The 26,400-nt window shown below is 47.7% G+C and overlaps 1 protein-coding gene across 8 annotated transcripts; it reads left to right on the top strand.

Annotated features, from left to right (window-relative positions):
- Positions 1-1,224: 1,224 nt before the first annotated feature.
- DIO1 (iodothyronine deiodinase 1) lies at positions 1,225-24,427 on the top strand. Of its 8 annotated transcripts, XR_008556905.1 has the most exons (5): positions 1,225-1,559; positions 12,567-12,710; positions 17,689-17,888; positions 20,457-20,868; positions 24,265-24,323. XR_008556905.1 is itself a non-coding variant. In XM_054720533.1 (4 exons), exons 1-4 carry the CDS (start codon positions 1,238-1,240, stop codon positions 24,298-24,300), a joined length of 702 nt encoding a protein of 233 aa, XP_054576508.1. In that variant the 5' UTR covers positions 1,225-1,237; the 3' UTR covers positions 24,301-24,427. The 8 variants fall into 8 exon arrangements, 7 of the variants coding, with proteins under 7 accessions (XP_054576508.1, XP_008137505.2, XP_054576509.1 ...); XM_054720533.1 differs by lacking the exon at positions 20,457-20,868 and having other exon boundaries at positions 24,265-24,427; XM_008139283.3 differs by lacking the exon at positions 24,265-24,323 and having other exon boundaries at positions 20,457-21,538.
- Positions 24,428-26,400: the final 1,973 nt, after the last annotated feature.

The raw sequence follows: 26,400 nt of genomic DNA, 5'->3' as shown, positions 1-26,400 counted from the left end.
TAATCAGACCTCTACTGCCCCGAGGCAGGAATGAACCACTGGGTGATTCTCTCCACCACCCCCACTTAGAATGGGGGGAGGGAAGATGGTGAGCCTGCTCTGATGGACAGGGACAGTGGTGGAGGAGACATTCTGAGAAGCAGGAGCCTTGGTTAGATGCTGCATGTGATCCTGCCTCAGTCCCCTGGCTTTCTGTGAAGAGGAAAGCTGGAGACCACACAGCTGAGCCATACTCAGAAAGTGTCTTCAACACCCCATGAGCAATATGCATTCCAATCAGGTTCCTGGTACTGTGGGAGCATCTCATCCTGGCTCCAGGGGTTGCAAGTAAGGGATGGACTGTTGGTACCACTTTCATCTTTTTCTTTTGAGGTCTCCACACACAGACCTCTTTTCCTTTTGTTGATGTACCTGGTGTTAAGAACTAAGACTGTTTGAAGCCATGTGTGGGTGAGGGAGAACCGAAATAGGTGGCACTTTATATCCCCATGACTATTTTGTAACTGCTGATTTGTGTTTCTTAACCTTTTTCACTCAACTGGCAACCATAGTTTGTTCTCTGTATCTCTGCGTCCAATTACATAGATCTTTAAGGACAAAACGATAGACTACAAAGACTTTGAAAACTGAGTGGTAATTTTCTGTTTGTTTCTCCCCCACTCTAACCCACCACACCACTGAGATCGGAGAGTGCTGTGTTTATACTCTGCCCCCAGTGCTAAGGGAAGTCCAAGGCCCAGAGTTCCCTGGGGCTGGCCCCAGCTCTGCCTCTGCCTGGGGGCTTCCAGACCCAAATACTCCAGGGATGCCTCCGCCTCCAGAAACACTCAACCACCAGCTAGAAGCTGTGAGTGGGAAAAAACATCTTTCATTAGTAAAAGAAGCACTTATTTTATTAAGAGATCACACAGAGTCCCTTTCAGTGTGATCTTTTGAAGTGTTTGTTCTTGAACATTTATCAGAGGGAGAATTTAAGATCTGAAGTCTTCCAGTCCAAGAATCCCTCAAAGGTGAAGGCAAAGGATCAGGAATGATAATAATTAGAACAGATCTTTGAAGCACCTGGTAGGGAATTTTCCATTCCATTGACAGGAAGGCAAACACCTTCTGTCCTGGTAGCTTCCTCCTGGCCAGCGCTGGCTACTTCCACCCTGCACTTTTGTTCAGCTCCGCCCACTGTGGCCCAGCGGCTGCGTCTCTGTCCATCAGCCTCAGAGCCAGCTCTGGCTGTGCCGAGATGGGGCTGCTTCAGCCAGGGCTGTGGCTGAAGAGGCTCTGGATACTCTTGCAGGTGGCCCTGCATGTGACCTTGGGCAAAGTACAACTGAAACTGTTTCCCGGGAGAGTCAAGCAGCATATCTTGGCCATGAACCGGAAGAACCCGCACTTCTCCTATGATAACTGGGCTCCCACCCTCTTCGGCACCCAGTATTTCTGGTTCGTCCTGAAGGTCCGTTGGCAACGATTGGAGGACAAGACTGAGGAAGGGGGTCTAGCTCCAAACTGCCCTGTGGTCCGCCTTTCAGGACAGAGGTGTAACATTTGGGACTTCATACAAGGTCAGGAGGCTGATATAGCTTGCTTGAGAGGTGCTTGGAATGGGGATGCTCAAGGCGCGTGGGAGGTGGGTTGGAAAGTCCTGGATTCTTCTCCTACTACTCCAGCTGCTCATTCTTTTGCTTCTTGTCCACTTCTTATTTCCAGAAACCAGGACTTTCCCTGGATTCTGTTTTTCTGAGGGGCATCAGCACCTTTCTTTGTGGGCACTCAAACCACAAACCAACCACACTGGCCTTCAGCTCCCCCAGCACTGCTCTTACCATACGGGCATTCTGCCCGAGATGCACTTCACCCCCTCTATGCCCTGTCAACTCCTATGCATCCTTCCGACTTCTGCTCAGTGACACTTCCTGCAATAAGTCAACCTCAACTTCCCCAGACTAGGTTACCCCTTCTTGTATACCTAACATGCTAAATTTTTCTTATAATTACAAACTAGGACAGGTGTAATAATAGTGTAGGTATTTGATTAAAGTCTGTCTCCCTCACTGGCCCGCAAGCTCTGTCCAGGTGGAGTCCATGGCTCTAACCCACTATTGTGCCCCCAGGGCTGCTGCTGACTCAGGGTTGTTGCACAGTAAATATTTGTGCTCTCTGTCTCTTCCAGGAAAACCAGCTCAACCTATTTGGGTTCTGAAAGCCCTCTCCAATCAGTTTTCTCCTTTTGTCCTCACAGCTGCTCTTCCTGCCAGGATTTCTCCTCCCCTTTTCCAGATACCCTTCCACAGGCACATTCCTGACCCATCGGCATCCCAGCTCACCAAACTTCACCCTCCCCCAACGCCCACGCATTCAGGAGGCATGCCCAAGGGCCTCCCTGGGTTGTGCTTTGTGCTCAAGGTCCTCCCTGGACCGACTCCAGCTTTTCCTCCCAACTTTACCTGCAACCTCCCCTTCATGTTCACCGCCTGCAGACAACTGTTGGACCTTGTACGTCGTGGTGCTTTCCTCCTCTCTCTGTGCTGAAGTTGTTGGCTCTTCCCCTCCATCAGCAACAGTTCAAATCCCGCTCCCCCTCAGGGCCCTCCTCTCTTGCCACCCCATCTGTGAAGCCATCTCAGATGCTCTCTCCCTTCTGGATTCATGGCTCTCCGTCTGCGCCTCTCCTCGGTCACTGACTGTTCCTACCCAGACTTGGGCTGCCTAAGCATGTGTTTTCTTTTTGCCCAATGGGAAGCCTTGCAAGAAGGCTGTGTCTGATTCATCTTTGAATTCCCAGGGCCCAGACACAGCAGATAGAGTAGAGAAGGTCCCTGAGGCAGTTGGCTAATCTAGTGCTTTTAAAAGCGTTCTTTAGAACCCAAGTCCCACAGATATGTTGTATTACATAGAGTCCCCTGGTCGAAGTAGTTTGGGAAACCCTGCACACTACACCCTTCTCCTGGAAATTCATAGTGGGCGTGAACATATAACAGGCTCTGAGACGATCCAAAGCCTAAGAGCAGTGCTCGCTTCGGCAGCACATATACAAAGCCTAAGAGCAAACAAACGAAACTTGAAAAAACATTAACACAGCATTGACAAATTTTCCTAACACACACACACACACACACTCCACCAGAGGAAATGCCTATCATCATAACGGTTCCAAAGGGAAATGTTGACTTAATCCATTCCTCTCCTTTTAGAAAGGAAATGGAGAAAACTGAGAGGCAAAGGTAACAGAGCCAGTGACTGACTGACTCAGACCCAGAATCAGGGCCTCTTCTTCCTGTTTTTTTTTTTTCATTGTACCCCAAAAAACATTCATGAGCACCTCCTATGTGCCAGGCCCTCAGCTAGATGCCAGGGACACAGAGTTAAGTAAGAGCTTGCTCCTTCGCTCAAGGAGTTTACGGTTCTACAGAATAGATGGACATAATATACAAATGCTTATGGTTCTGTGAGAAGGGGGAGGCTATAGAGCTAGGATCTTTGCCTGCAGGGCTTGGAGGATTTCCTGGAGGAGGAGGCTTTGGAACTAGGCCTTGAAGAATAAGATTTTTGTACCTGAGAACAGAAAAGGGGAAAGTGTTGCAAGCAAGAGGAAAGCCAAGAGGTTTTTTTTTTGCTCGTGACTTTAAAACAGGGTGCACAAATGACCTCTATTTATTCAACAAATACTAATCAAGTGGCCACTGATAATAAGAGTAATGGTAGTAACAACTAACTTTTATTGTGCACCTACTATGTGCCAAGCACTGTGATAGAACCAGGCTGATGTGCTGAATATCAATCATCTAGCGATCAATTCCATGAAAGCCACCTTGCCTCATGGTCAATTCACAGAATTTACTTGCCTCTTAACTGTTTACTTTTAGTGGGCCAGTTCACATTTTGAAGGCTGTTTATTTACCTGAGACTGAAGAAAGAAGGGAGAAAGAGGCTAAAAGACAAAAGAAAACTCTATTTATGAAATAAAGTTGGCTTTCAACACATTGACCCAGAGTCCCCTGAAATAACAGGTGCTGGTATTTGTTTATTTATAGTGTGGTCGGTGCAGTGATCAGTGTTGAGGGCAACACGACTGCTCTCGGTCTGGTAGATCTCGTAACCCAGAGAGGGAGACAGTGTAGTGGGGGCGGGAGCCAGAGGGTTTTAGAGGAGGTGGGGTGGGGTAGTGAGGTATTCAGAGGGAGGCTTCCTGGAAAGGATGGTGGTGAGCTGATTGTCTAGGGCAGTGGTCGGCAAACTGCGGCTCATGAGCCACATGCAGCTCTTTGGCCCCTTGAGTGTGGCTCTTCCACAAAATACCACGTGCGGGCACGCATATATAGTGCGATTGAAACTTCGTGGCCCATGCGCAGAAGTCGGTTTTCGGCTCTCAAAAGAAATTTCAATCGTTGTACTGTTGATATTTGGCTCTGTTGACTAATGAGTTTGCCGACCACTGGTCTAGGGACAGTGAGGCCTTGGGGTGGGTGGGAGCAGAGAAAGACAGAGGAGGGAGCAGCAGAGGTCCGAGATGGGGAGGAGCATCGGTCAGTTGGGCAGAAGTGGGGTGTGGAAGGCATGAAGGGGTGAAGGATGAGGCTGGAGATACCATCAAGGACTAGAGCTTGGGGAGTGGGGAGGTAATGTGTCTTACCAAAGAGTAGACTTTATCCTGAGGGTGTTGGTGAGTTCTAGAAAGATTTTCAAGCAAGGAGTTAACACGATCAGGTCTGCTTATTAGAAAGACATCCTGTAACTGTTTTGGAAACCCATGAAGCCACAAAAAGCTCTGCTGTATACTTTGAACTCATTTTGGAGCCACAGAAGAGAAGGTCTGACAGAGTCTTTATGGATAACCTAAAACAACGCTTTCATTTTTCATAGACAAAGGCCCAGAGAGGTAAATTACTCGCTCAGCGTCACACAGCTAGTTCTAATAGAGCCAGAACTAGAACGTGTGCCTGCTGACTTTCAGCCAGTGCACTTCCTCTCATTGAGTAAGACAACAGAGGCTCAGAAAAATTCTCAGCCACCACCTATCCTCTGCATGTACATGCACAGATATGACATAAACATGCCTTTGGACACACACACACACAGCCACACACACACACACACACACACACACACACACACACACACAGCCACACACACGCACGCACGCACGCACAGCAAAACATTAACTTGTGTATTGTGGTGGAAGGCAAGCCTGATGATTTACTTTCTAGGTACCTAGAAGTTAATCTGAAACCGATTTATTTCAGCCCTTGTTTAATATCATTTAAAATCTCTCTAAGCATATTTATGAAGTGTCATCTAGTAATTATAAATGGACTTTCTGTGCTGAGAGAGCCCAGTGTGGGGGTTAATTTACTGGTCTGGGGTGGGGGTGGGGAGTTTAGGATGGTAGGTTTGAGTCCAGCACTACCACAGAGCTGTTCTCCCATTTTTACAGATGAGTTGATTGACAGTTTTTGCCCTACGTTCTTGACAGGTGTGTTCTGCACCATGGCCTGTGGACATGGGCAGGGTGTCAGCCCGCAGCACTGCCACCCCCTTGTACCTGTCCTTCCTCTCTCTATTACCAGGACAGCGGGGAACTGAGTTTAAACTTTGCCCTCAATACTGATCACTGCACCCACCACACTATAAACAAACTAATGGCTCTGTTTCTTCTAAGGTACTAATCAGTGGGTGCTGAATCTTTTTTCTTTCCAACTAAAAACAAATTCCAGACAGCTAATATTTAACTCTGGTCCTGACCTCCAGTCTTTTGGATTAGAGGCCAATGGTCAGCCCCTTGTCCATGACTGGCCCCTGAGCTTCTCCTGCTGAGGCCCGAGCAACCCTGTCACATGGGCAAGGACTCGTTGAGCAATCCACCAGCAGCGACAGAGGCCCACAGAACACCCTCTAGGGCCTCTTAAGAGAAAATCAGTGAGCCAAGGACAGGGAGAACCGTGTCTCTCCAAAGAAACTGGCCTGCTTTCTCCTCATATACTGAAAAATGAGGACTATAACCAATGACTTCCCTTTACTTGGCCACCAGGAAACTCAAGAGTCAAATATCAGCTGTTATAATGCAGGGACCTTAAAGCCTATTTGTGTATTCCACATTTCCCTCCTCTTCTATGCCTCCTAAGCTACTTCAAATCCTTTGCGGAAGTAGGTGAAGAAATAACTAACCAGGTAAACCACAAGCAAGGTAAGATGTCCTCTGCTCCCCATCCATCAGCAAGTCCTGTCAATTCCAGTTTTTCCTTCTCTACTGCCCACACACTAGCCCATGCTCTCATTGTCTCTCACGTGGATTCCTCCCATGCTCCCAACTGTTTCTCTACAGCTTCCATTCCCACCTCAGTCCCTTCCTTTTAGAACAGCCAGAGTGGTCTTCCGTATAAACCTGATCATTTTTTCATTATACAGCCCTCCTGTAGCCTCAGGAGGCTGGCTTGCAAGCAACAGAAACTCACTTTGTAATATATATATATATATATATATATATATATATATATATATTTTAGAGAGGATGGGAGAAGGAGAAAGAGATAGAAACATCAATGATGAGAGAGAGTCATCGATCACCTGCCTCCTACACACCCCCTCCTGGGGATTGAGCCCATAACCTGGGCATATGCCCTGACGAGGAGTCGAACCGTTACCTCCTGGTTCATAGATAGATGCTCAACTACTGAGCCATACCAGCTGGGCCACTCTGGTTTTCTTGGTCACACACATACACATATACAAAGGAATGTATTAGAAAATTGTAAGATCCCCAGAATCAACCACAGCTGGAGCACTAGGCCTGGACTGTCTTTTAGCATCAAAGGTCAGGCCTGGATGCTGCTAGCATTGTGGTTGCCATGGGAAACCATAAACACTGTGGGACTCCACCATCTCTGATGGGCACTGCCACTGGACCGTGGATGAATTCTACCATCTCAATTATTTCAGAATCAAAGATCTATGTGGGAGGGTCCAATCAGCCCTACCTGAGTCACTGACTGTGCCCTGGCCCCTCTGTCTTCCATAGAGCAAGGCTGAGCACACTCTCCCATCAATAAATAATACATAAAATAGGGAATTCCAAGTAGGAAGGACAATTAGGAGATGGGCAGCCAAAATTATAACGAATACCCACCATGCTTGCTTTGAATCTCCATGAAGTCCTATCGCACCTAGAATAAAATTCCCATTCCTTATAGTACAGGAGAGCCTGCCTGCTCTGGCCCATACCTACCTCTCCATCCACAGCTCTCATTCCTCCCCCAGCCTGGCTTCCGTCACATTGGCCTTACAGGTCCTTGAACACACCAACCTGTCTGTGCCTCCTCAGGGCCTTTCTACAGGGAGTCCCTTTGTCTGCTTCTCCTCCCTTTAGCCCTCGGGCTCATTCCTAATCTTCATTTCTCCAGTTAAATGACAGACATTTCATCAGAGACCTTCCTTGACCTGTCTGTCTAAAGCAGGTCACTCCTTTATAGCCTCTTTTGTAACACCACAACTTGAAATTACTTCATTTGTACCTTTACTTATATTTTGCCTGTCTCCCCATTAAGCAGGCCTCCAATTGCATGCAGGCAGAGACCTGCTGGTCTTGCTCTCTGCTGAGTCCCTGGCATATCACAGAGAGCCTTGTATGTTTAAGTGCTGAATAAATGCTTGTAGATGAAAACAAGTGTGCTCCATATGGGGGATGTGAGGAGGAGTGAGGAACAGGCCCTGCCCTCAAGGGCAATGAGTAGCCTGGGGGATATAGAGACGCACTGGCCATGTCCCAGTGCAGGACTGCATGTTCTAACAGGTGTACAGTAGGGGCTCAACACTGTCAGCTCTGGCTGTAAGTAACCACAGGGTGCTAGCAGCTCCCTAGACTTCCCCCCAATCTAGGCTGAAGTTACAGAAGGCACCCACTCAGGGCAGGCTTCATGGGACCAGTGAATCACACGGGGTCTCACATTCAGAAGGGCCCTGTGCTTGGGGTTTAATGCTTTGTTATAGTTGTCTTGAAATTCTTAATGGTTTTATCTTTGAATTTGCATTTTGTAACCTGATGCAACAATGGAACATATCCTGGGTACTTGGAACCTGGCTTCTGTAGGATCCCACCTCCCATAGCCTGTCTGCTCTCCAAGGCCCACTCTTCCACTCCCATCCCACGTAGCTTCCTTCCTGTTCCCACCCAGTCACTGCTGCCACCTTCTGGCCCACACAGGGCCTGGGCATGGGCATGGGAAAGACCAGGTGTGGGCAACCCACAGTGTCTCATTGCAGGGCATGGAGGCAGCCGTCCCCATCCAGGGCTGACTGCATCATGTGCAATTTGGCAAGTGACTGGGGTGCCTTGACAGGAGTCTCTTGCCCACCTCCCTTGGCATCAAGGTATCTGGCATGTCGCTGCACAGAGTTTGTAATATCCTGTGGGTTGGGGTGGACAGGAGAAATGTCTGGCTAAATTTCTGTGTTCCTGGCTGGGATGTGGTACATTGGTCTGGTGGCTGGAGGGAAATGAACGCCAATAGCCAGTGGCCACAGACACACATTCACATGCACACTGAATTTGGGGGCTCCTGGGTGACTGTGAGAGTCTGCATTCACCCTATGAGTATCCCTGTGCCCAGGGGAGTGCAACATTAAATAGCAACAAAAAGTACCAGGCCAGGCAGGGCGAGAGGGTCGGTGGGGGAGTCTGTGTCTCTCTCCCCCGAGCCAGAGCCAGCTCCAGTACACCGAGCCGCATTCCTTGGCCCTCCCACCCTCTCCCATGCCCCGCCCCGGCCCCCACCTCCGGCCCCTTGCGGGGGGGGGTAAAAATCCATCCCAAATCACTCGAACCCAAGGGAGGTTTCCTCACACCCTCAGGGAGACGAGCTTTCAACGATTGCCTCTTCTCCGTCTCCCCCCAATCTCCCTCTTCCACTCCCTTCTCCCGGCACCGAGTGCATGTCCCTTTAAGGCGAGGGCGCCTTCTCTGGGTCAGACCACCGTCCCCTCCCCTGCTCCCACCCCCTTCTCCCAGCGCCCAGTGCATGTCCCTTTAAGGCGACGGTGCCTTCTCTGGGTCAGACCACCTTCCCCTCCCCTGCTCCCACCCCCTTCTCCCGGCACCGAGTGCATGTCCCTTTAAGGCGACGGCGCCTTCTCTGGGTCAGACCACCGTCCCCTCCCCTGCTCCCATCCTCTTCTCCCGGCACCGAGTGCATGTCCCTTTAAGGTGACGGCGCCTTCTCTGGGTCAGACCACCGTCCCCTCCCCTGCTCCCATCCTCTTCTCCCAGCACCGAGTGCATGTCCGTGCATGTCCCTTTAAGGCGACGGCGCCTTCTCCCGGTCAGACCACCGTCCCCTCCCCTGCTCCCATCCTCTTCTCCCGGCGCCGAGTGCAGGTTCCTTTAAGGCGATGGCGCCTTCTCTGGGCCAGACTACCGGCAGCGGCAGCGGGGACGGCGACAACCACGGGAGCATGGCGGACATCGACCTGTTTCTGGAATGTGAGGAGGAGGAGCTGGAGCCAAAGGACAAGTTTGTGGAATGTGAGGAGGAGGAGCTAGCGCCATGGCAGAAAACCAGTGATGTCACTGAGGATTCTGTGGTCGAAGACTGTAATTCAGGGGGTAAAACTACTGCAGTTTCTGTGAGCCCGCAGCCGGCCTCAGCCGCAGTGCCCATCGCTGGCCTTGCTTCTGCTGCTGGGCACCTCTCTACACCCACCACGGCCAGCAGCAGCGGGGCACGGGCCAGCGACAGTGCCAAGAGGACCCTGGTCACACGGACCGCCAACAATGCCGGAAGAAGCCGGAGTCCTCGACGGAACCTGTCTGAGGAACAACGGCTGGCACAACGAATCTCCGAGGCCGAAAGAAAGCAGCACCGTCGGCAGAACCTGTCTGAGGAGCAGCTACTGGCCCTGCGGACCGCCGAAGCCGAAAGAAGCCGGCGGCGCCGACAGACTGTCTCTGAAGAGCAGCGATTGGCACAACGTATCTCTGCGGCCGAAAGAAAGCAACGCCGTCGACAGAACATGTCTGAAGAACAGCTCTTGGCAGAACGGATCTCTGAAGCCAGAAGAAAGCAGCACCGTCGACAGAACATGTCTGAGGAAGAGCTGTTGGCACTGCGGACCGCCGAAGCCGAGAGAAGCCGGCGGCGTCGACAGAACATGTCCGAGGAGCAGCGATTGGCACAACGCATCTCTGCGGCCAGAAGAAAGCAACGGCGTCAACAGAACATGTCTGAGGAGCAGCGACTGGCAGAACGCATCTCCGATGCCGAAAGAAAGCAGCGTCGTCGGCAGAGTATGTCTGAAGAGCAGCTGTTGGCACAACGCACCTGCGAGGCAGAGAGAAGCCGGCGGCGTCGACAGAACATGTCCGAGGAGCAACGACGGGCAGAACGGATCGCTGCCGCCGAAAGGAAGCAACGCCGTCAACAGAACATGTCGGAAGAACAGCGACTGGCACAACGTACCTTGGAAGCCGAAAGAAGCCGGCGGCGGCGACAGAACATGTCTGAAGGCCAACGATCAGCACAGTGTACTGAAACGGGAATTTCCAGGGGTGAACAAGACATGTTTAAGGACATTTTAGAAATCTTAGCAATTAAGGGGACCGTGGAAGAAGCACAGGGCTGGAAAGCTGCAACAGGTACATTTCCATAGAATGAGGGAGCTGGAAACAGCAGAAGGTCTGTATTTACAAAATAAAGGTAAGGAAACCCCGCATTCAAAGGGAGCAGAAGAAAGCCCAAAGGGAATAGGAAAACAATAAGGAAAGAGGGGAGGAAAACCTCACCTTTGAGCTCTGGAGTTACTATAGTAACTAGTCTGAGGGCATAATGACCAATCAGAAGGGATATCAAGGCACTGGGACTTTCAGCCTTTATAAACTGTGGAAACAGGAAGTCGGCGGGACTTTTTCCCCCTCCCCATGTTGGGAGTCTCTTCTGTGGGACTCTTTCCCCTCTCCCCCACCACGTGGGAGTCTATGCTGTGAGATTCTTTCCCCTTCCCTACGTGGGAATCTGTACTTGTTCTTCAATAAATTTCCACCTTTGCTATTAAAAAAAAAAGAAAAAAAAGTACCAGGCTAGGGCAAGACAGAGACCACAGAAGATAAGAAAAATCTTTATATCTTAACTAGAGGCCTGGTGCCTGCACCCTCTACAATCTGGGACCCCTACAATCTGGGACCCAGCCTGCACCCTCTCCAATCTGGGACCCTCGGGGGATGTCCAACTGCTGGTTTAGGCCTGTGGGATCAGGCCTAAACCAGCAGTCAGACATCCTTCTCACAATCCGGGACTGCTGACTCCCAATTGCTCACCTGCCTGCCAGCCTGATCACCCCCTAACCACTCCCCTGCCAACCTGATTGACGCCTAACTGCTCCCCTGCCAGCCTGATTGCCCCCAACTATCCTCCCCTGCTGGCCCAGTAACCCCCAACTGTCCTCCCTTGCAGGCCTGGTGGCCCCCAACTGCCCTCTCCTGCCAGTCATCTTGTGGTGGCCATTTTTGACCACATGGGGGCGGCCATCTTGTGTGAGGGTCAATTTGCATATTACCTCTTTATTATATAGGATATGCTAAATGGCATCCCCCCCCCCATTTTTTGAACTAGGGGCCCTGAGTTTTCATTTTGCACAGTAAATTATGTAGCTGGCCCTGCTCCCACCCTTCACTGCCCTTCCTGGAGTCCCTTTCACTGCCTCCCCCACATCTTGGCTCAGGGAGAAGATAATCCTACCTAATAAAAGAGTAATATGCAAATTGACCGTACCTTTGCTATGCCCACCAGCAAATCAGGACAAGTATGCAAATTAACCCAACCAAGATGGTGGTTAATTTGCATATCAAGACAGCGTAGAAAGAAGCCAAGCACTGCAGAAGGGAGCGAAGCTGGGGAGAAGCAGCGGGGTGGGGGAGAACGCAGCAGGAAGCCCTATTGCAGGAATCTTCCTGCAATGGGCTACTAGTATCTAATAACAGCTTACATTTATTGAGCACCTACTATGGGCCAGGCACCATTTTAAGCCCTTATCTGTATTAACTTCTTTAATTCTCATAACAATCCTATAAAGTATTATTACTATGTACATTTGTGGATGAGAAAACAGGTGCCTTGACTGGAAAGAACATTGAATTGAGAGTCTACGAGCCAGAGTTAATTTTAACTCCACTGCTGACCTATTGACATGAGACAGGCCTATAAAACTCAATTTGTCTATAAAATGGGGGGGGGGGGTATTATCTACCTTGTAGTATACCAATCACATCCCATGAGAGAATGGATGTATGCTTGCCTTGTAAACTGCATTCAAAGGGACTCTTCTTATCATTCTTTTCATCCTCACCCAGCAACTGTGGTGGCCCACTAAGACTGCGTGATAAAACCCCTTATTTTATAGAGGAGTAAACTGGCTCCAGCTTCTGCTAAGTCGTGCTTTCTAAGCTTCTCCTCCTCTTCACTGTGCCCTTGGTCCATCTTAGAGGGGGAAATAAAGATAACAGGATTGAAGCAGAAGCAAAGATGATGCTTGTAAAATAAATGCTGTGTGTAAATGATTGGTTGGAGATGGTTCCATTTCTGTTTCAGGCAACAGGCCACTGGTGCTGAATTTTGGAAGTTGTACCTGACCTTCATTTCTTTTCAAATTTGACCAATTCAAGAGACTTATTGAAGACTTTAGCGCCATAGCAGATTTTCTCGTCATTTACATTGAAGAAGCACATGCATCAGGTACACAAAGATTCCCTACCTCTACCTCCTCCTGTCCTCTCTTTACTTGCTCACCTTCCACCAAGGTTGGGGGTGGAGAGAGGTATAGGAGGCGAGGGAAAGAGTCGCTGTTCACCCACCATCTCCCAGTCCCTGCTAGGTTTACCCACCACTTGCTAACTTCAGTCTGTGCTTTCAGCTAGGCACACAGAGCAGAAAACCTGGAGTGACAGGGTCTAGCTGGGGGAGCATCTAATATTCTGAATGGATAAGTAGGGAAATCAAGAGAGAGGAGCTAGCCCTAGCTGGTTTGGCTCAGTGGATAGAGCTTCGGCCTGTCGACTGAGGGGTCCCGGGTTCAATTCCGGTCAAGGGCATGTGCCTTAGTTGCGGGCACATCCCCAGTCGGGGGTTGCAGGGGGCAGCTGATCGATGTTTCTCTCTCATCGATGTTTCAAACTCTCTATCCCTCTCCCTTCCTTTCTGTAAAAAAATCAATAAAATATATATTTTTTTAAAAAAGAGAGAGGAGCTAATATGAGCACAATTACAAGGAATTTAGAGCTGAAATGTCACAAGTGAAATGACTGCCGTTTAGCTACTAGTACGTGTGAAATCCATCCCAAGCCCTTCTGAGCTCAAAGGGACATCGTGGTTCATCTCCGTCAGTGGTTCCCAAGCTTTAGTGACCATCAGGAGCGCCCTGGAGGCTTGTTAAAACAGCCTGCTGGACAGAGTCCGAGTCAGATCCCCGTGGGGCCTCAGAATGTGCATTTCTAACAAGCTCTGGGCAATGCTGAAGTTAGTGGTCAGATACACTTGTATCTTTCTTGCTTTTTGTGGGGTTCAAACTCATGACCTTGGCCCAACTCTCAAACCCAGAGATTGAAGAAGGCAAAAGGCTTCAGTGGCCGTGTGGAATGAGTGTCATTTATTCACCTTTCTCCCCACAATATTTGATTTTGTCAGCCAGCACCAGGCAGACTCCATGTCCCAGAGCTAGAACCTAGTAAAAGGTAGGTGAATGAGTGAAGTGAGGGTTTTAGGCCAGTATTGGCCTTGCTGGTTCCTCCATGTGTAGTAAGGGTAGAGATTGCTATTAATTAATTTTCAGCAAAGTTGATCCAGCAGTGCTTTCTCCAGTGCAGTCCCAGGATCCCTAGTTTCAGTGCCATCTGGGTTGCTTATTGAAAATGCATAGTCCTGGGCCCTACCCCAGGCCCATTGCATCTTGATTTATATGTACCCAAAGGTTTGAAAATTGCTTTCAACTTATTCATTTACCTGGCAGCCCCTGTCCTCATTAGGACTTTGAGGAAACTTAAAATATTAGCATAGGGTAATAGGTACATAGAGGTTTTACTATATTCTTCTCTCAGCTTTTGTGTATATTTAAAAATGTCCGTAATAAAATTGAAACAGTAAAAGAGAATGTGGGTGCCCACAGGTGTCTGTGGTCTCCACAGCTGAACAGAGACGCTGCTTTGGTGTCATCACAGCTGACAGCTGAAGCTCGGCCCAGGCTGATTTAACTGTCTTGGGCCAGCACTTCTCAAACTTTAATGTTACACTTAAGCCACCTGGGATCTCACTAAGATGCCACCAGGCCAGGGCCTCCCCAGGTGATCCTGAGACTGCTGGTTCTGGGACCACACTTGGAGTAGCAACGTCCTAGGATCCAGCTTTTTTTTTTTTTTTTAAGTCTTTTTAAATTTTATTTTATTTATTGATTTCAGAGAGGAAGGGAAAGGAATAGAGAGAAACATCAGTGAGAGAGAATCATTGACTGGCTGCCTCTTGCATGCCCCCCATTGGGGGTGGGGAATCGAGCCTGCAACCCAGGCATGTGCCCTTGGCCAGAATCGAACCTGGGACCCTTCAGTCCGCAGGTCGACATTCTATCCACTGAGCCAAACCGGTCAGGGCGGGCTCCAGCTTTAATCTCTAAAAAATAAGTTGCAAACTGGGACAAGGGTGGTCAGACCATCACAGAAATTGTTTCTGGTCCTGATATCTGTCTCCTCACCCATTTCTCCTTGAGTCAGACCCAGCTGGTTTAACCCTTCCCACAGCCCAGGGTGCCTACCTCATCCACTGAGGAAAAGATTCCTGTCCCTATCCTGACACAGACCAGATTTCTTGCCTCTGTGCTCTGCCACTCCTGGTTGGGGCATTTATTTCTCCTTCCCCAGGGTACTTGTTTCTGTCACTCAGACAGAAGTGGGTATGGCCTGAACCCCACAACTGAAGTGCACAGAGCCAGTGTCCTCTCATCCCAGGAGGTCTAGGATCTGTGGCCCAAATCAATCAGTTTCCTTTTTCACAGATACCACGTTTGTCCAGGTAAATTATGGGAAAGTAGGAGATGTGGTGGGAGGAGCAGACTGGAGTTTCAGGCCTAAACCTGAGTCCTGGCTGCATCGCGTGCTGGCCACACAACCTGGGCCAATGTGCCTTCCATGCCGGCTTCTGCGCCACTAAAATGGGATGACAACACTGATCCCACAGAACCACTCAGTCAGCAATATTTAACGTGTGCCTGCTATGTGCCCAGCCCTGTGGTGGGCATGGGGCTATAGAGATGAAAGATACACACAGTTCTTGCCTCTAAGGAACTCACAGTTGAAGTTGGGAGGCAAGTCAGCGCTCCTGTCTGGGCCCCCATGTTCTCAGCTGTAGGATGGGGGTGAGCAGCTCTGTTTGGCCTCCACAGGAGGTTGCTGTGAAGCTCCATTGACTAATTGCCCAAACGTGGTGCTATTGTCATCTACAAAGTTTTGATGTCGTGGGGCAAGTAATAAATACTGTAAATACTGGTTTTTCTTGGAGGAAGGATACTGAGCAGAGGACTTTGAAACACTGAGGAGGTGAAGCAAATTCTGCTGATGGACTTAAGCAACTTATATTATCCTGGGAGATAACTTATTGTAAGCACAGGCCATGTGGCTTCCAAAGGAACCCATGACCACATTGTCTGGGTTCCAGGCTCCTCAGAAATGGGGCACGTAGAAGGGGACATAGCAATTGATAGTAACTTTTTCAACCTGTGGGCCCATTAGCTAATAAGTGCCACCTCCTGTGAGCAGGCGGAAGGGCACCCAGGCAAATGAGGTCAATTGAAAATCTCCTTCCATTTAAACTTCAGTAGCTTTAAATGGTTTGGTTTGGAAGGGGCTGGGGGAAACATCTTCAGAGCAAAGTAGCAGAAAATCTGCAGTATATAATAAAAACTGGGTTCTTTCCTACCTTTGTTATTTGGGGCAGTCAGACAAAATAAACCAAGATAGTTTGAGCAGGTCCTATGAACCAGGCTGAGTACTGGGAATTCCATTCATGTTATCTGAGTTAAGCCTCACAGTCATCTACTTAATAGGTTCTATTAATTAGTAGGTCCTGTTAATCCATTTTACAGATAAGAAAACCAAGAATTTAGAGTTTTAGAAAACTTGCCCAATATCACACGACTCAGTGTGTCAGGGAAACTTTCCTGGAGATGATGTTAGAGCAATGGTTCTCAGCCAAGGGGAATTTTGTCTTCCAGGGCTCATTTGGCAATATATGAAGACATTTTTGGTTGTCACAAATTGAAGGTGGAGGGGGCGGTTTCGGTTCAAAATCCTACAACACACAGGATGGTCCCCCCACACACACAACAAAAAATTATCTAGCCTGAAATGTCAACAGTGCCAACGTTGAGCAGCCCTGTGTTGAGCCTTAAAAGGACAGGTAGGATTTCAAACATGGAAGAGATGGTAAGGAGAAAGGGCAGAGGGGTGTCAGCATCATTTGAGGAGTCCACTCTAGCTAGATGTGAAAGGACTAGCAGCCATGACTGGAAATGTAGGTGGGGAGAGATGACAGGGATCATTGAATGTCATGCTAAGGAGTTGGTCTCATAATTGGTTTTTAATCAGAAAAAAAACATGACCAAATTTTGTGTTAGGAATCATTCTCAGAGATTTCTGGACGACAAGTTAGAAGGGGTAGTAAGACCAGGAGGTCATTGCCAGGCTAGTAGCTGTACTTGGCTCTAAGCTCACCCTGAGTGGCTTATTATAAGGCTGTTAGAGAGCTAACACATCAGCTGCAGCAGCAGAAGTCACAGTATCCAAACAAGGAGAGAAAGTCCAGCCAGAGGCAGGAGCTGCGATGAAAACGGCAGAAGTGAGAGACAGCTTGGGGGTGAGTGGGTCGAGGATCCCCAAGTATTACACTGGCTGGAGCAAAAAGCTGGGAGAAGACCAGAGAGATGGGCCAGGTCACTCAGGACCTGGTAGACAATACTGAGGAGCTTGGGGCTTATCCTGAAGGTGATAGGGAGCCATCCTGCTTAGATCTAAGCAGGAAAGTGACATAGTCAGATTTGCGTTTTTTGGAAAGAACTCTGGTGGAGAATAAATAGAAGAGGAAAATTGTCTAGACTCTAGAGCAGTAGTTCTCAAATTGTGGCATGTGTTAGAATCATCTGGAAGGCTGTTAAAACTGATTGTTGACCCATTCATTCTTGGTCAGTCTATGGGGCCCGAGAATTTGCACGGCTAACAAACTCCCAGGAGATGCTGATGTTACTGGTCTGGGCAGCTCACACTTAGAGAAATACTGCTCTAGATCCTGGCCTAAGTGTGGTCCAGGCACCGGCAGCCTTGGCATCCTGGGAGCTAGCTAGACTCAGGGCCACCCTAGACAGACTGAATCAGAATCCTCCTTTAACGAGATCCCTGAGTGATTCATCATCACATTAAAGTCTGAAAGCACTGGTCTGTTGGATTGTCTCACATTGAAGAGCCGAGATCTGGATGTCAGGAGCCGCGGGCTTTAGTTCTGGATCAACCACTAACTCCCTATTTGATCTCATGCGTTTACCCATAATAGGAAACTGGGCCAAATCATGGCCAAGGGTCCTCAATCTGGGATCCCCCAGTTAAAAGTGGGGGCTATTTAGAGTAAAGGAAGTGTGTACCATGCCTGTGGGGTCCACTGGTTGGCCTTTCTCTTGTAGATGGCTGGGCTTTTAAGAACAACGTGGTCATCAGGAATCACCGGAACCTCCAGGACCGCCTCCAGGCAGCCCACCTGCTGCTGGACAGGAGCCCCCGGTGCCCTGTGGTGGTGGACACCATGAAGAACCAGAGCAGCCAGCTCTACGCGGCACTGCCCGACAGGCTCTACGTGCTCCAGGAGGGCAGGATCCTCTACAAGGTGGTGACCACTCCCACCCCCACCCCAGGGCAGGGGCCCAGGGAGGGCAAAGGGCAAAAAGAGGCTTCACAGCAGGCAGACCTGGATTCAAACAGCTGCCCAGCCATTTACCAGCCATGTGACCATGGGCAAGTCCTTTCTTTTCTTGGAGCTCCGGTTTCTTCTTCTGCAAAATGGAGATGTTGCCTCCCATGTCTCAGGGGACGAAATGATGCACAGGGAAGTCCCTAGCATTTAGACTGGAGCTGGGGCCTCCTGGCAGCCTTCTGAACCCAGAAGACTGGCCCAGCCCTGGTTTAGTTTGAAGCTGTGAGATAGAGAATATTGTTTCCATTTTATAAACAATGCTCAGAGATGGGAATTGACTTGCCCCAGGTCACTCTGCACAAGGCTGATTTTAATTCTAAGTCCTCTGGATGGGATGAGTCAAAGTGGGAGGTCTGCAGCAGCTAATCTCTGAGGCAGGCCTGAACTTGGAGGGGCTGAAGGAAGTGGGAAGAACACAAACCCTGAAGTTCAGAGCTGGAAATACTGAAGCAGAGGTTCAAGACAGGGGTTGAGTCCAGGCTTCCTTTCTGGAAGGACTGCGTTCCTCTCAAGGCTTCCAGCCTGGCCAGGGAGGGACATAAGCACAGCCTCTGACCCCTGGGCCCTGCTGGCCTCCTCTGAGAGGTCAGAGACCTGGTTTGGTAGCTGCTGAAGGGATTTGCAGCCTTAGAGAGCACAGAAAGCCCAGCCATGGGGATACTCCTCTGCCCACAGCGCAAGCTGGCCTATGTATGCAGTTGAAATAAGAAACAACTTGTGGATGAATCTCCAGGGTGCTGAGGGTCAGAGCCTGAGGATTCCCGTCCTCCCCTGAGACGTGATTGTAAGATGGCAGGACTGAGGCAAAGTGGGCACTGTGTCCCTACCCTGGGGTAGGCCCTGTGAAAACACTGAGAACACACAAAAAAAGTGAATTTAAAATGGCCCAAACCTTCCTTGAGGTGTTCACAGTCTAGGGCAGTGGTTCTCAACCTTTTTAATGCCGCGACCCTTTAATACAGTTCCTCATGTTGTGGTGACTCCCAACCATAAAATTATTTTCGTTGCTACTTCATAACTGTAATTTTGCTACTGTTATGAATCGTAATGTAAATATCTGTGTTTTCCGATGGTCTTAGGCTCTACAGCAGCGGTTCTCAACCTGTGGGTCAGAACCACTAGCAGGGTCAGAACCACTAGCAGGGTTGCCTAAGACCATCGGAAAACACAGATATTTACATTACGATTCATAACAGTAGCAAAATTACAGTTATGAAGTAGCAACGAAAATAATTTTATGGTTGGGAGTCACCACAACATGAGGAACTGTATTAAAGGGTCGCGGCATTAAAAAGGTTGAGAACCACTGGTCTAGGGCAGTGGTTGGCAAACTCATAGTCAACAGAGCCAAATATCAACAGTACAAGATTGAAATTTCTTTTGAGAGCCAAATTTTTTAAACTTAAACTTCTTCTAACGCCACTTCTTCAAAATAGACTTGCCCAGGCCATGGTATTTTGTGGAAGAGCCACACTCAAGGGGCCAAAGAGCCGCATGTGGCTCGCGAGCCGCAGTTTGCCGACCACGGGTCTAGGGGATAAGGAAGACCCAACCCAACTAGAGTGTCACAGTATCCCAAGTGCTGTGAGACTCCAGAGCAGGGGTCAGCAAACCGTTCCTGTAGGGCAGGAGACAATCCCTGTCTCCACAATTCAGTTCCACTGGTGTCACACAAAAGTGGCACAGACAAAATGTAAACGAAAGGGTATGGAGGCATCAGGACAGATTTAGCTCTTAGTTTTCCAAACCCTGGGGAAGGGCAAGTTTTTCCAAGGAGGTTATAATTGCTTGGCTAAGGGATAAGGAGCCAGCCATGTGAGCATGGTGAGTGAAAATCATTGCAGATGTTGAGAAGAGGGTGGGCAAAGGCACTGAGGCGTGCTAGGGCAGGGTATGAATGGAGAACTGAGGGCTCTTAGGTTACAGGGGTCCCATTCTGGACCAAGGAGTTTGGCCTTCATTTTAGGGCAAAGGAGAGCCGTTGAGAAGTTTAGAGCAGGGGAGAGACATGATCAGATCCTTATTTTAGAAAGATCACTAGCTATTGGGTGAAGAATGGAGTGGAGAGAGCAGCGCATAGTCGGTAGGTGAGACAGCTGCCCGAGTAGAAGAGGAAGGGGCTGAATTAGGCGGTGGGATTGGAGAGGCAGATGTGGTTCTGATGTAGAATGAATAGAACTTGATGTGAGGAGTGGAGGAGATAAGGCCAGTCTGAAGGTATGATTATGGAAGAAAAGTGTATTTGTATAGACCCATTTCTCCTTTTGAAACTATTCACTTTATCCCATTCCGGTTTTCCTCCCACTTCTGTCCTGTCCTTAATGGTGGGACCACTCCACACACTCGCCCTGCGTGATCTCACACACCTCATGGTTGCATCTGCCACTGACAACACCATCCTGATGCCTCCCACATGGGTATCATTAGCCCAGATCTCCTGCAAGTCAGATATCTGGGAATGCTGATTTCTTTCTCTTGCAGGGTAAGCCTGGCCCTTGGAACTATCACCCAGAGGAAGTTCGTGCTGTTCTGGAAAAACTCCACAGTTAATCTGGACAGATCCCCCAGTCCCAAGTGACCAAGAGGAAGGCGCCTCAAGGCTTGGCTCTCCCCCCAACCCAGCTGGCTTTTACCTCTTGACCTGTGTCCCCAGTTGAATTACTAGCTCAGATTTTTCTGATCTAAGCAAACAATTTTTGTAATCAGAAAATGAAGCAGACAGTGAGCTGAGTGTTAAAGAATGTACAGCTCCACGCTGTCTCCACTGTGGATACTTCACAGCATGACGTCTCTGAGTGTAAAAGCAGTCATCCTCTGTGGGTGTACTTTTCAAACGTGGTCTCTCTCAGTTGCCCTAATACCAAGTGATTGGATATGGCATCCCTTACATTAGGTAAATGCATTTTACCAAATTTGTCATTTATGGAACGGATTGATATTTAAGACACTAAACTGGTTTTTAGACCCAAGCATGGGACAACTCCAGGTGTTTAGAGAGAGATGAGGAATTGAAAAAGGAGGGAGTAGGGATGAGAGGAGACAGTAAAGGTGGTAATCCTTTACCTGCCAAAAAACTGAAACCAGTCAATGGTGGTGGTGGTGAGGAGTGAGTTTCCATGGTAATGCATCTCCAATTCTATAGAAGAGCTGGGTACGTACTTTAAAATCTTTGACTGTGTTTCATAGAAATCTGGCTCTCTGTATTCTGGAATCTTCTACCATCTTTACTTATCAATGGAGTCACTTGGGAGGGGGAGGACTGGCTTCCCAAAAACATTATAACCTTGACCAAACTAGACAACAGGCACCAGCAAAGCTGCCATTCAGTTATGCAGAAGCTCATACTTGAAGTCCTATTTCTAAGATTTTTTTTTGCAAGTCTCTTAATGGTCATTTGTGTCCAATTATATCAGACTAATGGATAACCACTGATACTCATCTGTTTTAACTCTGCTTCTCTTCATATTTGTTTATGACGGCCACAGCCTAAAGTACACACAGCTGTGACTTGATTTGAAAATAAAATATTTGAAGATGCAGCAAGCTAATACAGAATGATTAAAATATATGAGCCCATTTGGGATGGCTTCAGTGTGATCTTTCTATTTTCTTTTCCAATTTGTGTCAGCCTGTTCTATCTTTTATGATATCCCAATGTACAGTTATCTGATTAGCAAAAATACCATATGCTGGAAGGGCCTCATTTGATGGGAAGAACACTCAGTCTCTATGTGTTACATGTCAAATGTGGTTTTGTCTTGTGAACTTCCGCTAGAGAATTTTTCCACATTGGAATCAAACTACCTTCACAACATGACATAAAAGAATGAACTTGGGAGACATCCTTTTAACATGAAAACACATTTTCCTTGGCTCTGCCTTAATTGCTATAATGTTAATATTACTAATGTGCTATTTTACTTTTTAAAAAATAACTATTTTTAGTCACCTACTAGACACTGTGGCTTTCAGATATGTTATCTCATTTAATCTCTATATATCTCAAAGAGGAAATTTATTATCTCCATTTATGAGTGAGGAGATCAAGGCTCAGCATTAAGTAACTTGTGGAGGGTCTCAAATTAGTAAGTAACAAGCTGAGATTCGAACCCCATCTCTAACTTCAGGGTCAGAGTCCTGGCTCTGCTGCCTGCTAGCTGTGTGACTTGGTATCTTGAGCTATAATGGGATATCAATAGTGCCTACCCCATAGAGAGGATCCATGAGTTAAGCACTCAAAACCGTGCCTGGTTTGAATACAATTCCATGGAAGCATTGGCCATTATTACTATTATTTATTATCATCATCATTGTTGTTCCACAACTGCCTCTTCGGGCTCCCTTTTAAGGGGTGAGGAATGGAAAGAAGATAGAACAGTAGGGACACATAAAAATTCTTCAACTTGCCAAAGCAACTATTCAATACTGGCATGAGTTTGTGAAGGCAAACTGAAAAGTGAGTAGCTGTGAAAATGGTGGAACCAAAGCGCATCTGAGCACTGTCCTTCCTAAGTCTTAAATTCACTTCTCAGATGGCCTTCCAGTTCATGTCTATAAATGCACAGAAACCTCCCAGTTTTCAACAAACAATAGTAGCTGGAACTGAGGAATTTACAGAATTATAAAAGAGACCCCAAGTGTTCCAATTCAATTCTCTTCAATTTAATGCATCAGACATCAACCGAGCATCGGTTCTTCTTTTCTGTGTGCTGAGTGATGCAAAGGTGGACAAGGTCCAGCTATCGTCTTCCAGAACATTAACCTCCTGGGATACCAGTTGTACACTGTGATGACCACAATTCAAGGTGTTGTGGAAGAACGAAGAAACCCAGAGAAATGGAGTTACACAGCTTTATTACCCTGGCGGTCTCAGAGGAGTTGCCTCCAAAGTCTGAGCAAACCAATGTGGTGGAAGCCCTTCTTTTATCCCCTTTGGTTTCTTTGTCCCCCAAATATGGATGGGACTTCTGTACCTTTTGTGAGCTTTGCAAAAAGCCCCGTGGGTTGGGATGGGGGTCTTGAGATCATATCTAAGGGCCTGGCCTGGTGCCAGTGCTGATAACCCCCTCCGGGGGTTATGTACTGCTCATGGTTTATGGCCTCTGTAAATGTGAGCATTTAGGTAACATCTTGCAAGACCAGTTTGTGGAGAAAGGGGCAGTGACTGAATTATAGGTTATCAATAATTATATCAATAATTATAGGTTATCAAGAATGTACATTAGGTTGCTGGCACAGATTCAGATTGCTAGCCCCCCCAAACATCAGGGTTACATTGGAATTAGCCTTTTAGCCTTCTCAAAGGTGGAATATGATGGGTTAGAACTGAGGTAAAGACTAAATGCTCAGGGAATACAGAGGAGAGAAATCCCTCTGAGCCGGCTGCACCTGGGAAAGCTTTATGGAAGTGGCGACCTTTGGGGTGCCCAGTGCTTCCATAATTTGGTATGGGAACCTGGAGAACATGAGAAGAGAGATGGGCATTTAAGTGGAAAACACTACATGGGCAAAGGTGGAAAAAGAACATGTGTAGAGGACTGCAAGAGGTTTGGACTCAAATTTAACTCATAATGGAGAAGGGCTTTTCTCTTTGAAGGTGACCTCTCTGGGTCTGTGCTGTAGTAACATATAGAAACTAAAGGCCCGATGCACAAAGATTTGTTCAAGAATAGGTCTTCCTTCCCTGGCTGCTGGCACCAGTTTCCCTCTAGCACCCAGGACCTGGGCTGCTTCGCTCCGGCCGCTGCCGCCACCCACCGGGTGTGTGCTCTGAGCTGCACCGCACAGCCATTTGTAGCATGCCCCCACCCCTGGTGTGTGTGTGTGTGTGTCTGCTGGGGTGGGGGCAGCACGCAGTCTCCTCCTGCCCACATCTGCACTTGCAGCTCCTCCTGAGCAGTCGTGATGCAGCCTCCTCGAGCCAGTCGTGATGCCCAGCTAATTTGCATATTACCTGTTTTTTTAATATATATATATATTTTTTATATATATGTGTGTGTATATATATATGTTTAAAATGCTTTAAAAATGTCTAAAAATGTTTAAAAGGTTTAAAAATGTTTGAGTTAACTTTCCTGAAACCTAAAGTGTGATATTAAGGACACATTCCCCACTGCCCTGAAGCATGTGTACCCCATAAATAAGGATTTGAACTTCAGTTACTGACTCAGAGTGAGTTGCTAAGATAACCATTTGTGTGAATGATGTACTCTCCCTAGATAACCACATGTATCCATCCCCTTGACCTGTTTGAGATTAACATGTGTGCATTTATGTAATTCTTTGATAGCCACCTGAACTGCTGCGGATACGAAACAGGCTTTAAAAATAGGTCCTGGCTGGACCGGACCAGCCCAGCTGCCAGACCACAGAGGACAGCACCACCAGGATCCCATCAAGCCTGTACACGCAGCATCAGGAACTTTTGTGAATAATAAAGTGCTGTGTGATTTGCAACTGCGTATGTTTCATGTGGTGTAATTCCTCCGGCAGTTAGTTGAATCATTTTGCGTACGCTTAAAACTGAAATTAAAGCTTCTGGTCTTTTCGGTCCTAGGCCTGCCCTTGGTTCTGCTTGCGTAGAGTAGCCTCTTCGCTAGCAACTACTTGAATGTCCCAACACCTGCCCGGTTAAAGTTTATCAAAAGGGACGCCTTAGATAACCACCCCAGATCCTTTCCTGGGATCTACTTGGGACAGTCTGGATAATAAGAATGAACCCATTCTGCTTGGCTAATATTGTAAACTACTGAGAAGTGAATGAAGCTTTTTATTATTTCCTGTCCAGCTCCGGGTACAATTTGCAGTCAGAACATCAACTCTGTCTGCTTTTGACAGATTTTCCCCCCAGTTCACTTGTTCTCTGAAGGTGATGTCCTTTGGGGTACCTGGCTTTGATGGGGGGAGATGGGGGAATGAGCCCATACCCCATTCTGGCAGATGCAAGACATTGCCTTGTGTGCCTGACAGGAGGTCTTGGAAACCAGAGCTCCACCTATCAGAAATTATTATATGTCCCCATGTGGATGAAAGGGGCCACATGCTAACCTGACAAGCTCAGGGAAGGCCTGCATGGTGGTCTTGCAAACTCAGAGACCTAAAGTAACCACAAAGGATGGTCTGAAATGAAACTTTAACTAAAAGCAGTTATGGTGGGTAGTTACAGCCTAGCTGGTATCTTCACTGACAAGGTCAATCTTTACCTTAACTGAGCCTATCAGTCTTTTTGCATCTATCATAACATACCCTTGAAATGTCTGAGTAACTTGTAACTTCCCTTTTTCTGGACCCCTTGAGGCACAACCTAATGTGCCTGGGTGCCAGGACAAAACCACAAATTCCTTCATTGTTATCATGTTAATTATTCCTGCACCCACCTAAGTATGTGTCTATCATTTTCCTTTTTATCCAATGCCAGGGGTTTTCCCACTTTGCTTTCTCCCGCCTCTCTAGTCTATCACCAATGGATTTCATGTAACCCACCTACGTCCCTTCCTTTGATTGCAATGTATAAATATAGATGTAACCTGCCATTCTTCAGAGCGTTATCTCAATTTGTTGAGTTTCTTGTTTCCCGGCATATGTTGACAGTTCGGCTCAAATAAACTCACAAAAATTCTTTACAGGTTTGAGTGTTTTTATGTTAACTCCCAAAACTGCCTACCAACTTTAATGCTTGTTCTCCTCGCTAGAGTTGGGCTTTCAATTCATTCCAAACAGACTATATGTTTCATTTCTGGTCAACACAGCCATTAATTTAAAAAAGCATGTTAAAGTATTTTATCCAGCACTGTTAGGTGTTCCACTGAGGAAGGACTCCAGGATACCTAAAAAGTTTTGAGAAATTTGTTCAAGAATGACACACAAATCCTGTATTCCCTGTAGTCTTACATGCTTTAAATGCCAGTCTGTGGTCTTTAAGCCTGAAGGACATCTGGCTGGGTTTCAGATTCTTGTGTTTCAATCTCTTTACCTCAGAGATTTGTGGACATTGCTTCACTGTTGTGTAGCAGTAATGAGAGAAGGCCAGCCTAATTTATTTCTCCTGGCACTTGAATTGGTTTTATTCTGCCTGGAAACCTATTGAAACGGAATTTTTGGACCGGAACCCAGATTCTTTGTCCGCCGGAGTCGAGGAATGAATCCACAGACAGAGGGTAGTATAGCAAAGGCGGAGATTTATTGAAGAACAAGTACAGACTCCCACGTGGGGAGAGGGAAAGAGTCTCACAGAATGGACTCCCACGTCGGGAGTGGGAAAAAGTTCCTACTGAATTCTTTTTCCCTATGGCTTATAAAGGCTGCAAATCCTGATGCCTTGATATCTCCTCTGATTGGTCACTATTCCCTTACACTGGTAACTATAGTAATTTCTGAACTCAAAGGTCAAACAGCACATGGGACATGTGATGCCCTCCTCCCTCAT

This window comes from Eptesicus fuscus, chromosome 9 (assembly GCF_027574615.1).
Source record: "Eptesicus fuscus isolate TK198812 chromosome 9, DD_ASM_mEF_20220401, whole genome shotgun sequence".
Lineage (NCBI taxonomy): Eukaryota > Metazoa > Chordata > Mammalia > Chiroptera > Vespertilionidae > Eptesicus > Eptesicus fuscus.
The sequence above is the reverse complement of the archived record's forward strand: the minus strand, read 5'-3'. Positions and strand labels throughout refer to the sequence as shown.

Bases quoted from the DNA above. Each gene is read 5' to 3' on its own strand.
- DIO1 (XM_054720534.1), top strand. From the start codon at position 1,238: ATGGGGCTGCTTCAGCCAGGGCTGTGGCTGAAGAGGCTCTGGATACTC. The intron at 1,560-17,688 runs GTCAGGAGGCTG...TTTCTCTTGTAG, and splicing joins CATTTGGGACTTCATACAAG to ATGGCTGGGCTTTTAAGAAC. The intron at 17,889-20,456 runs GTGGTGACCACT...TTTCTCTTGCAG, and splicing joins AGGGCAGGATCCTCTACAAG to GGTAAGCCTGGCCCTTGGAA.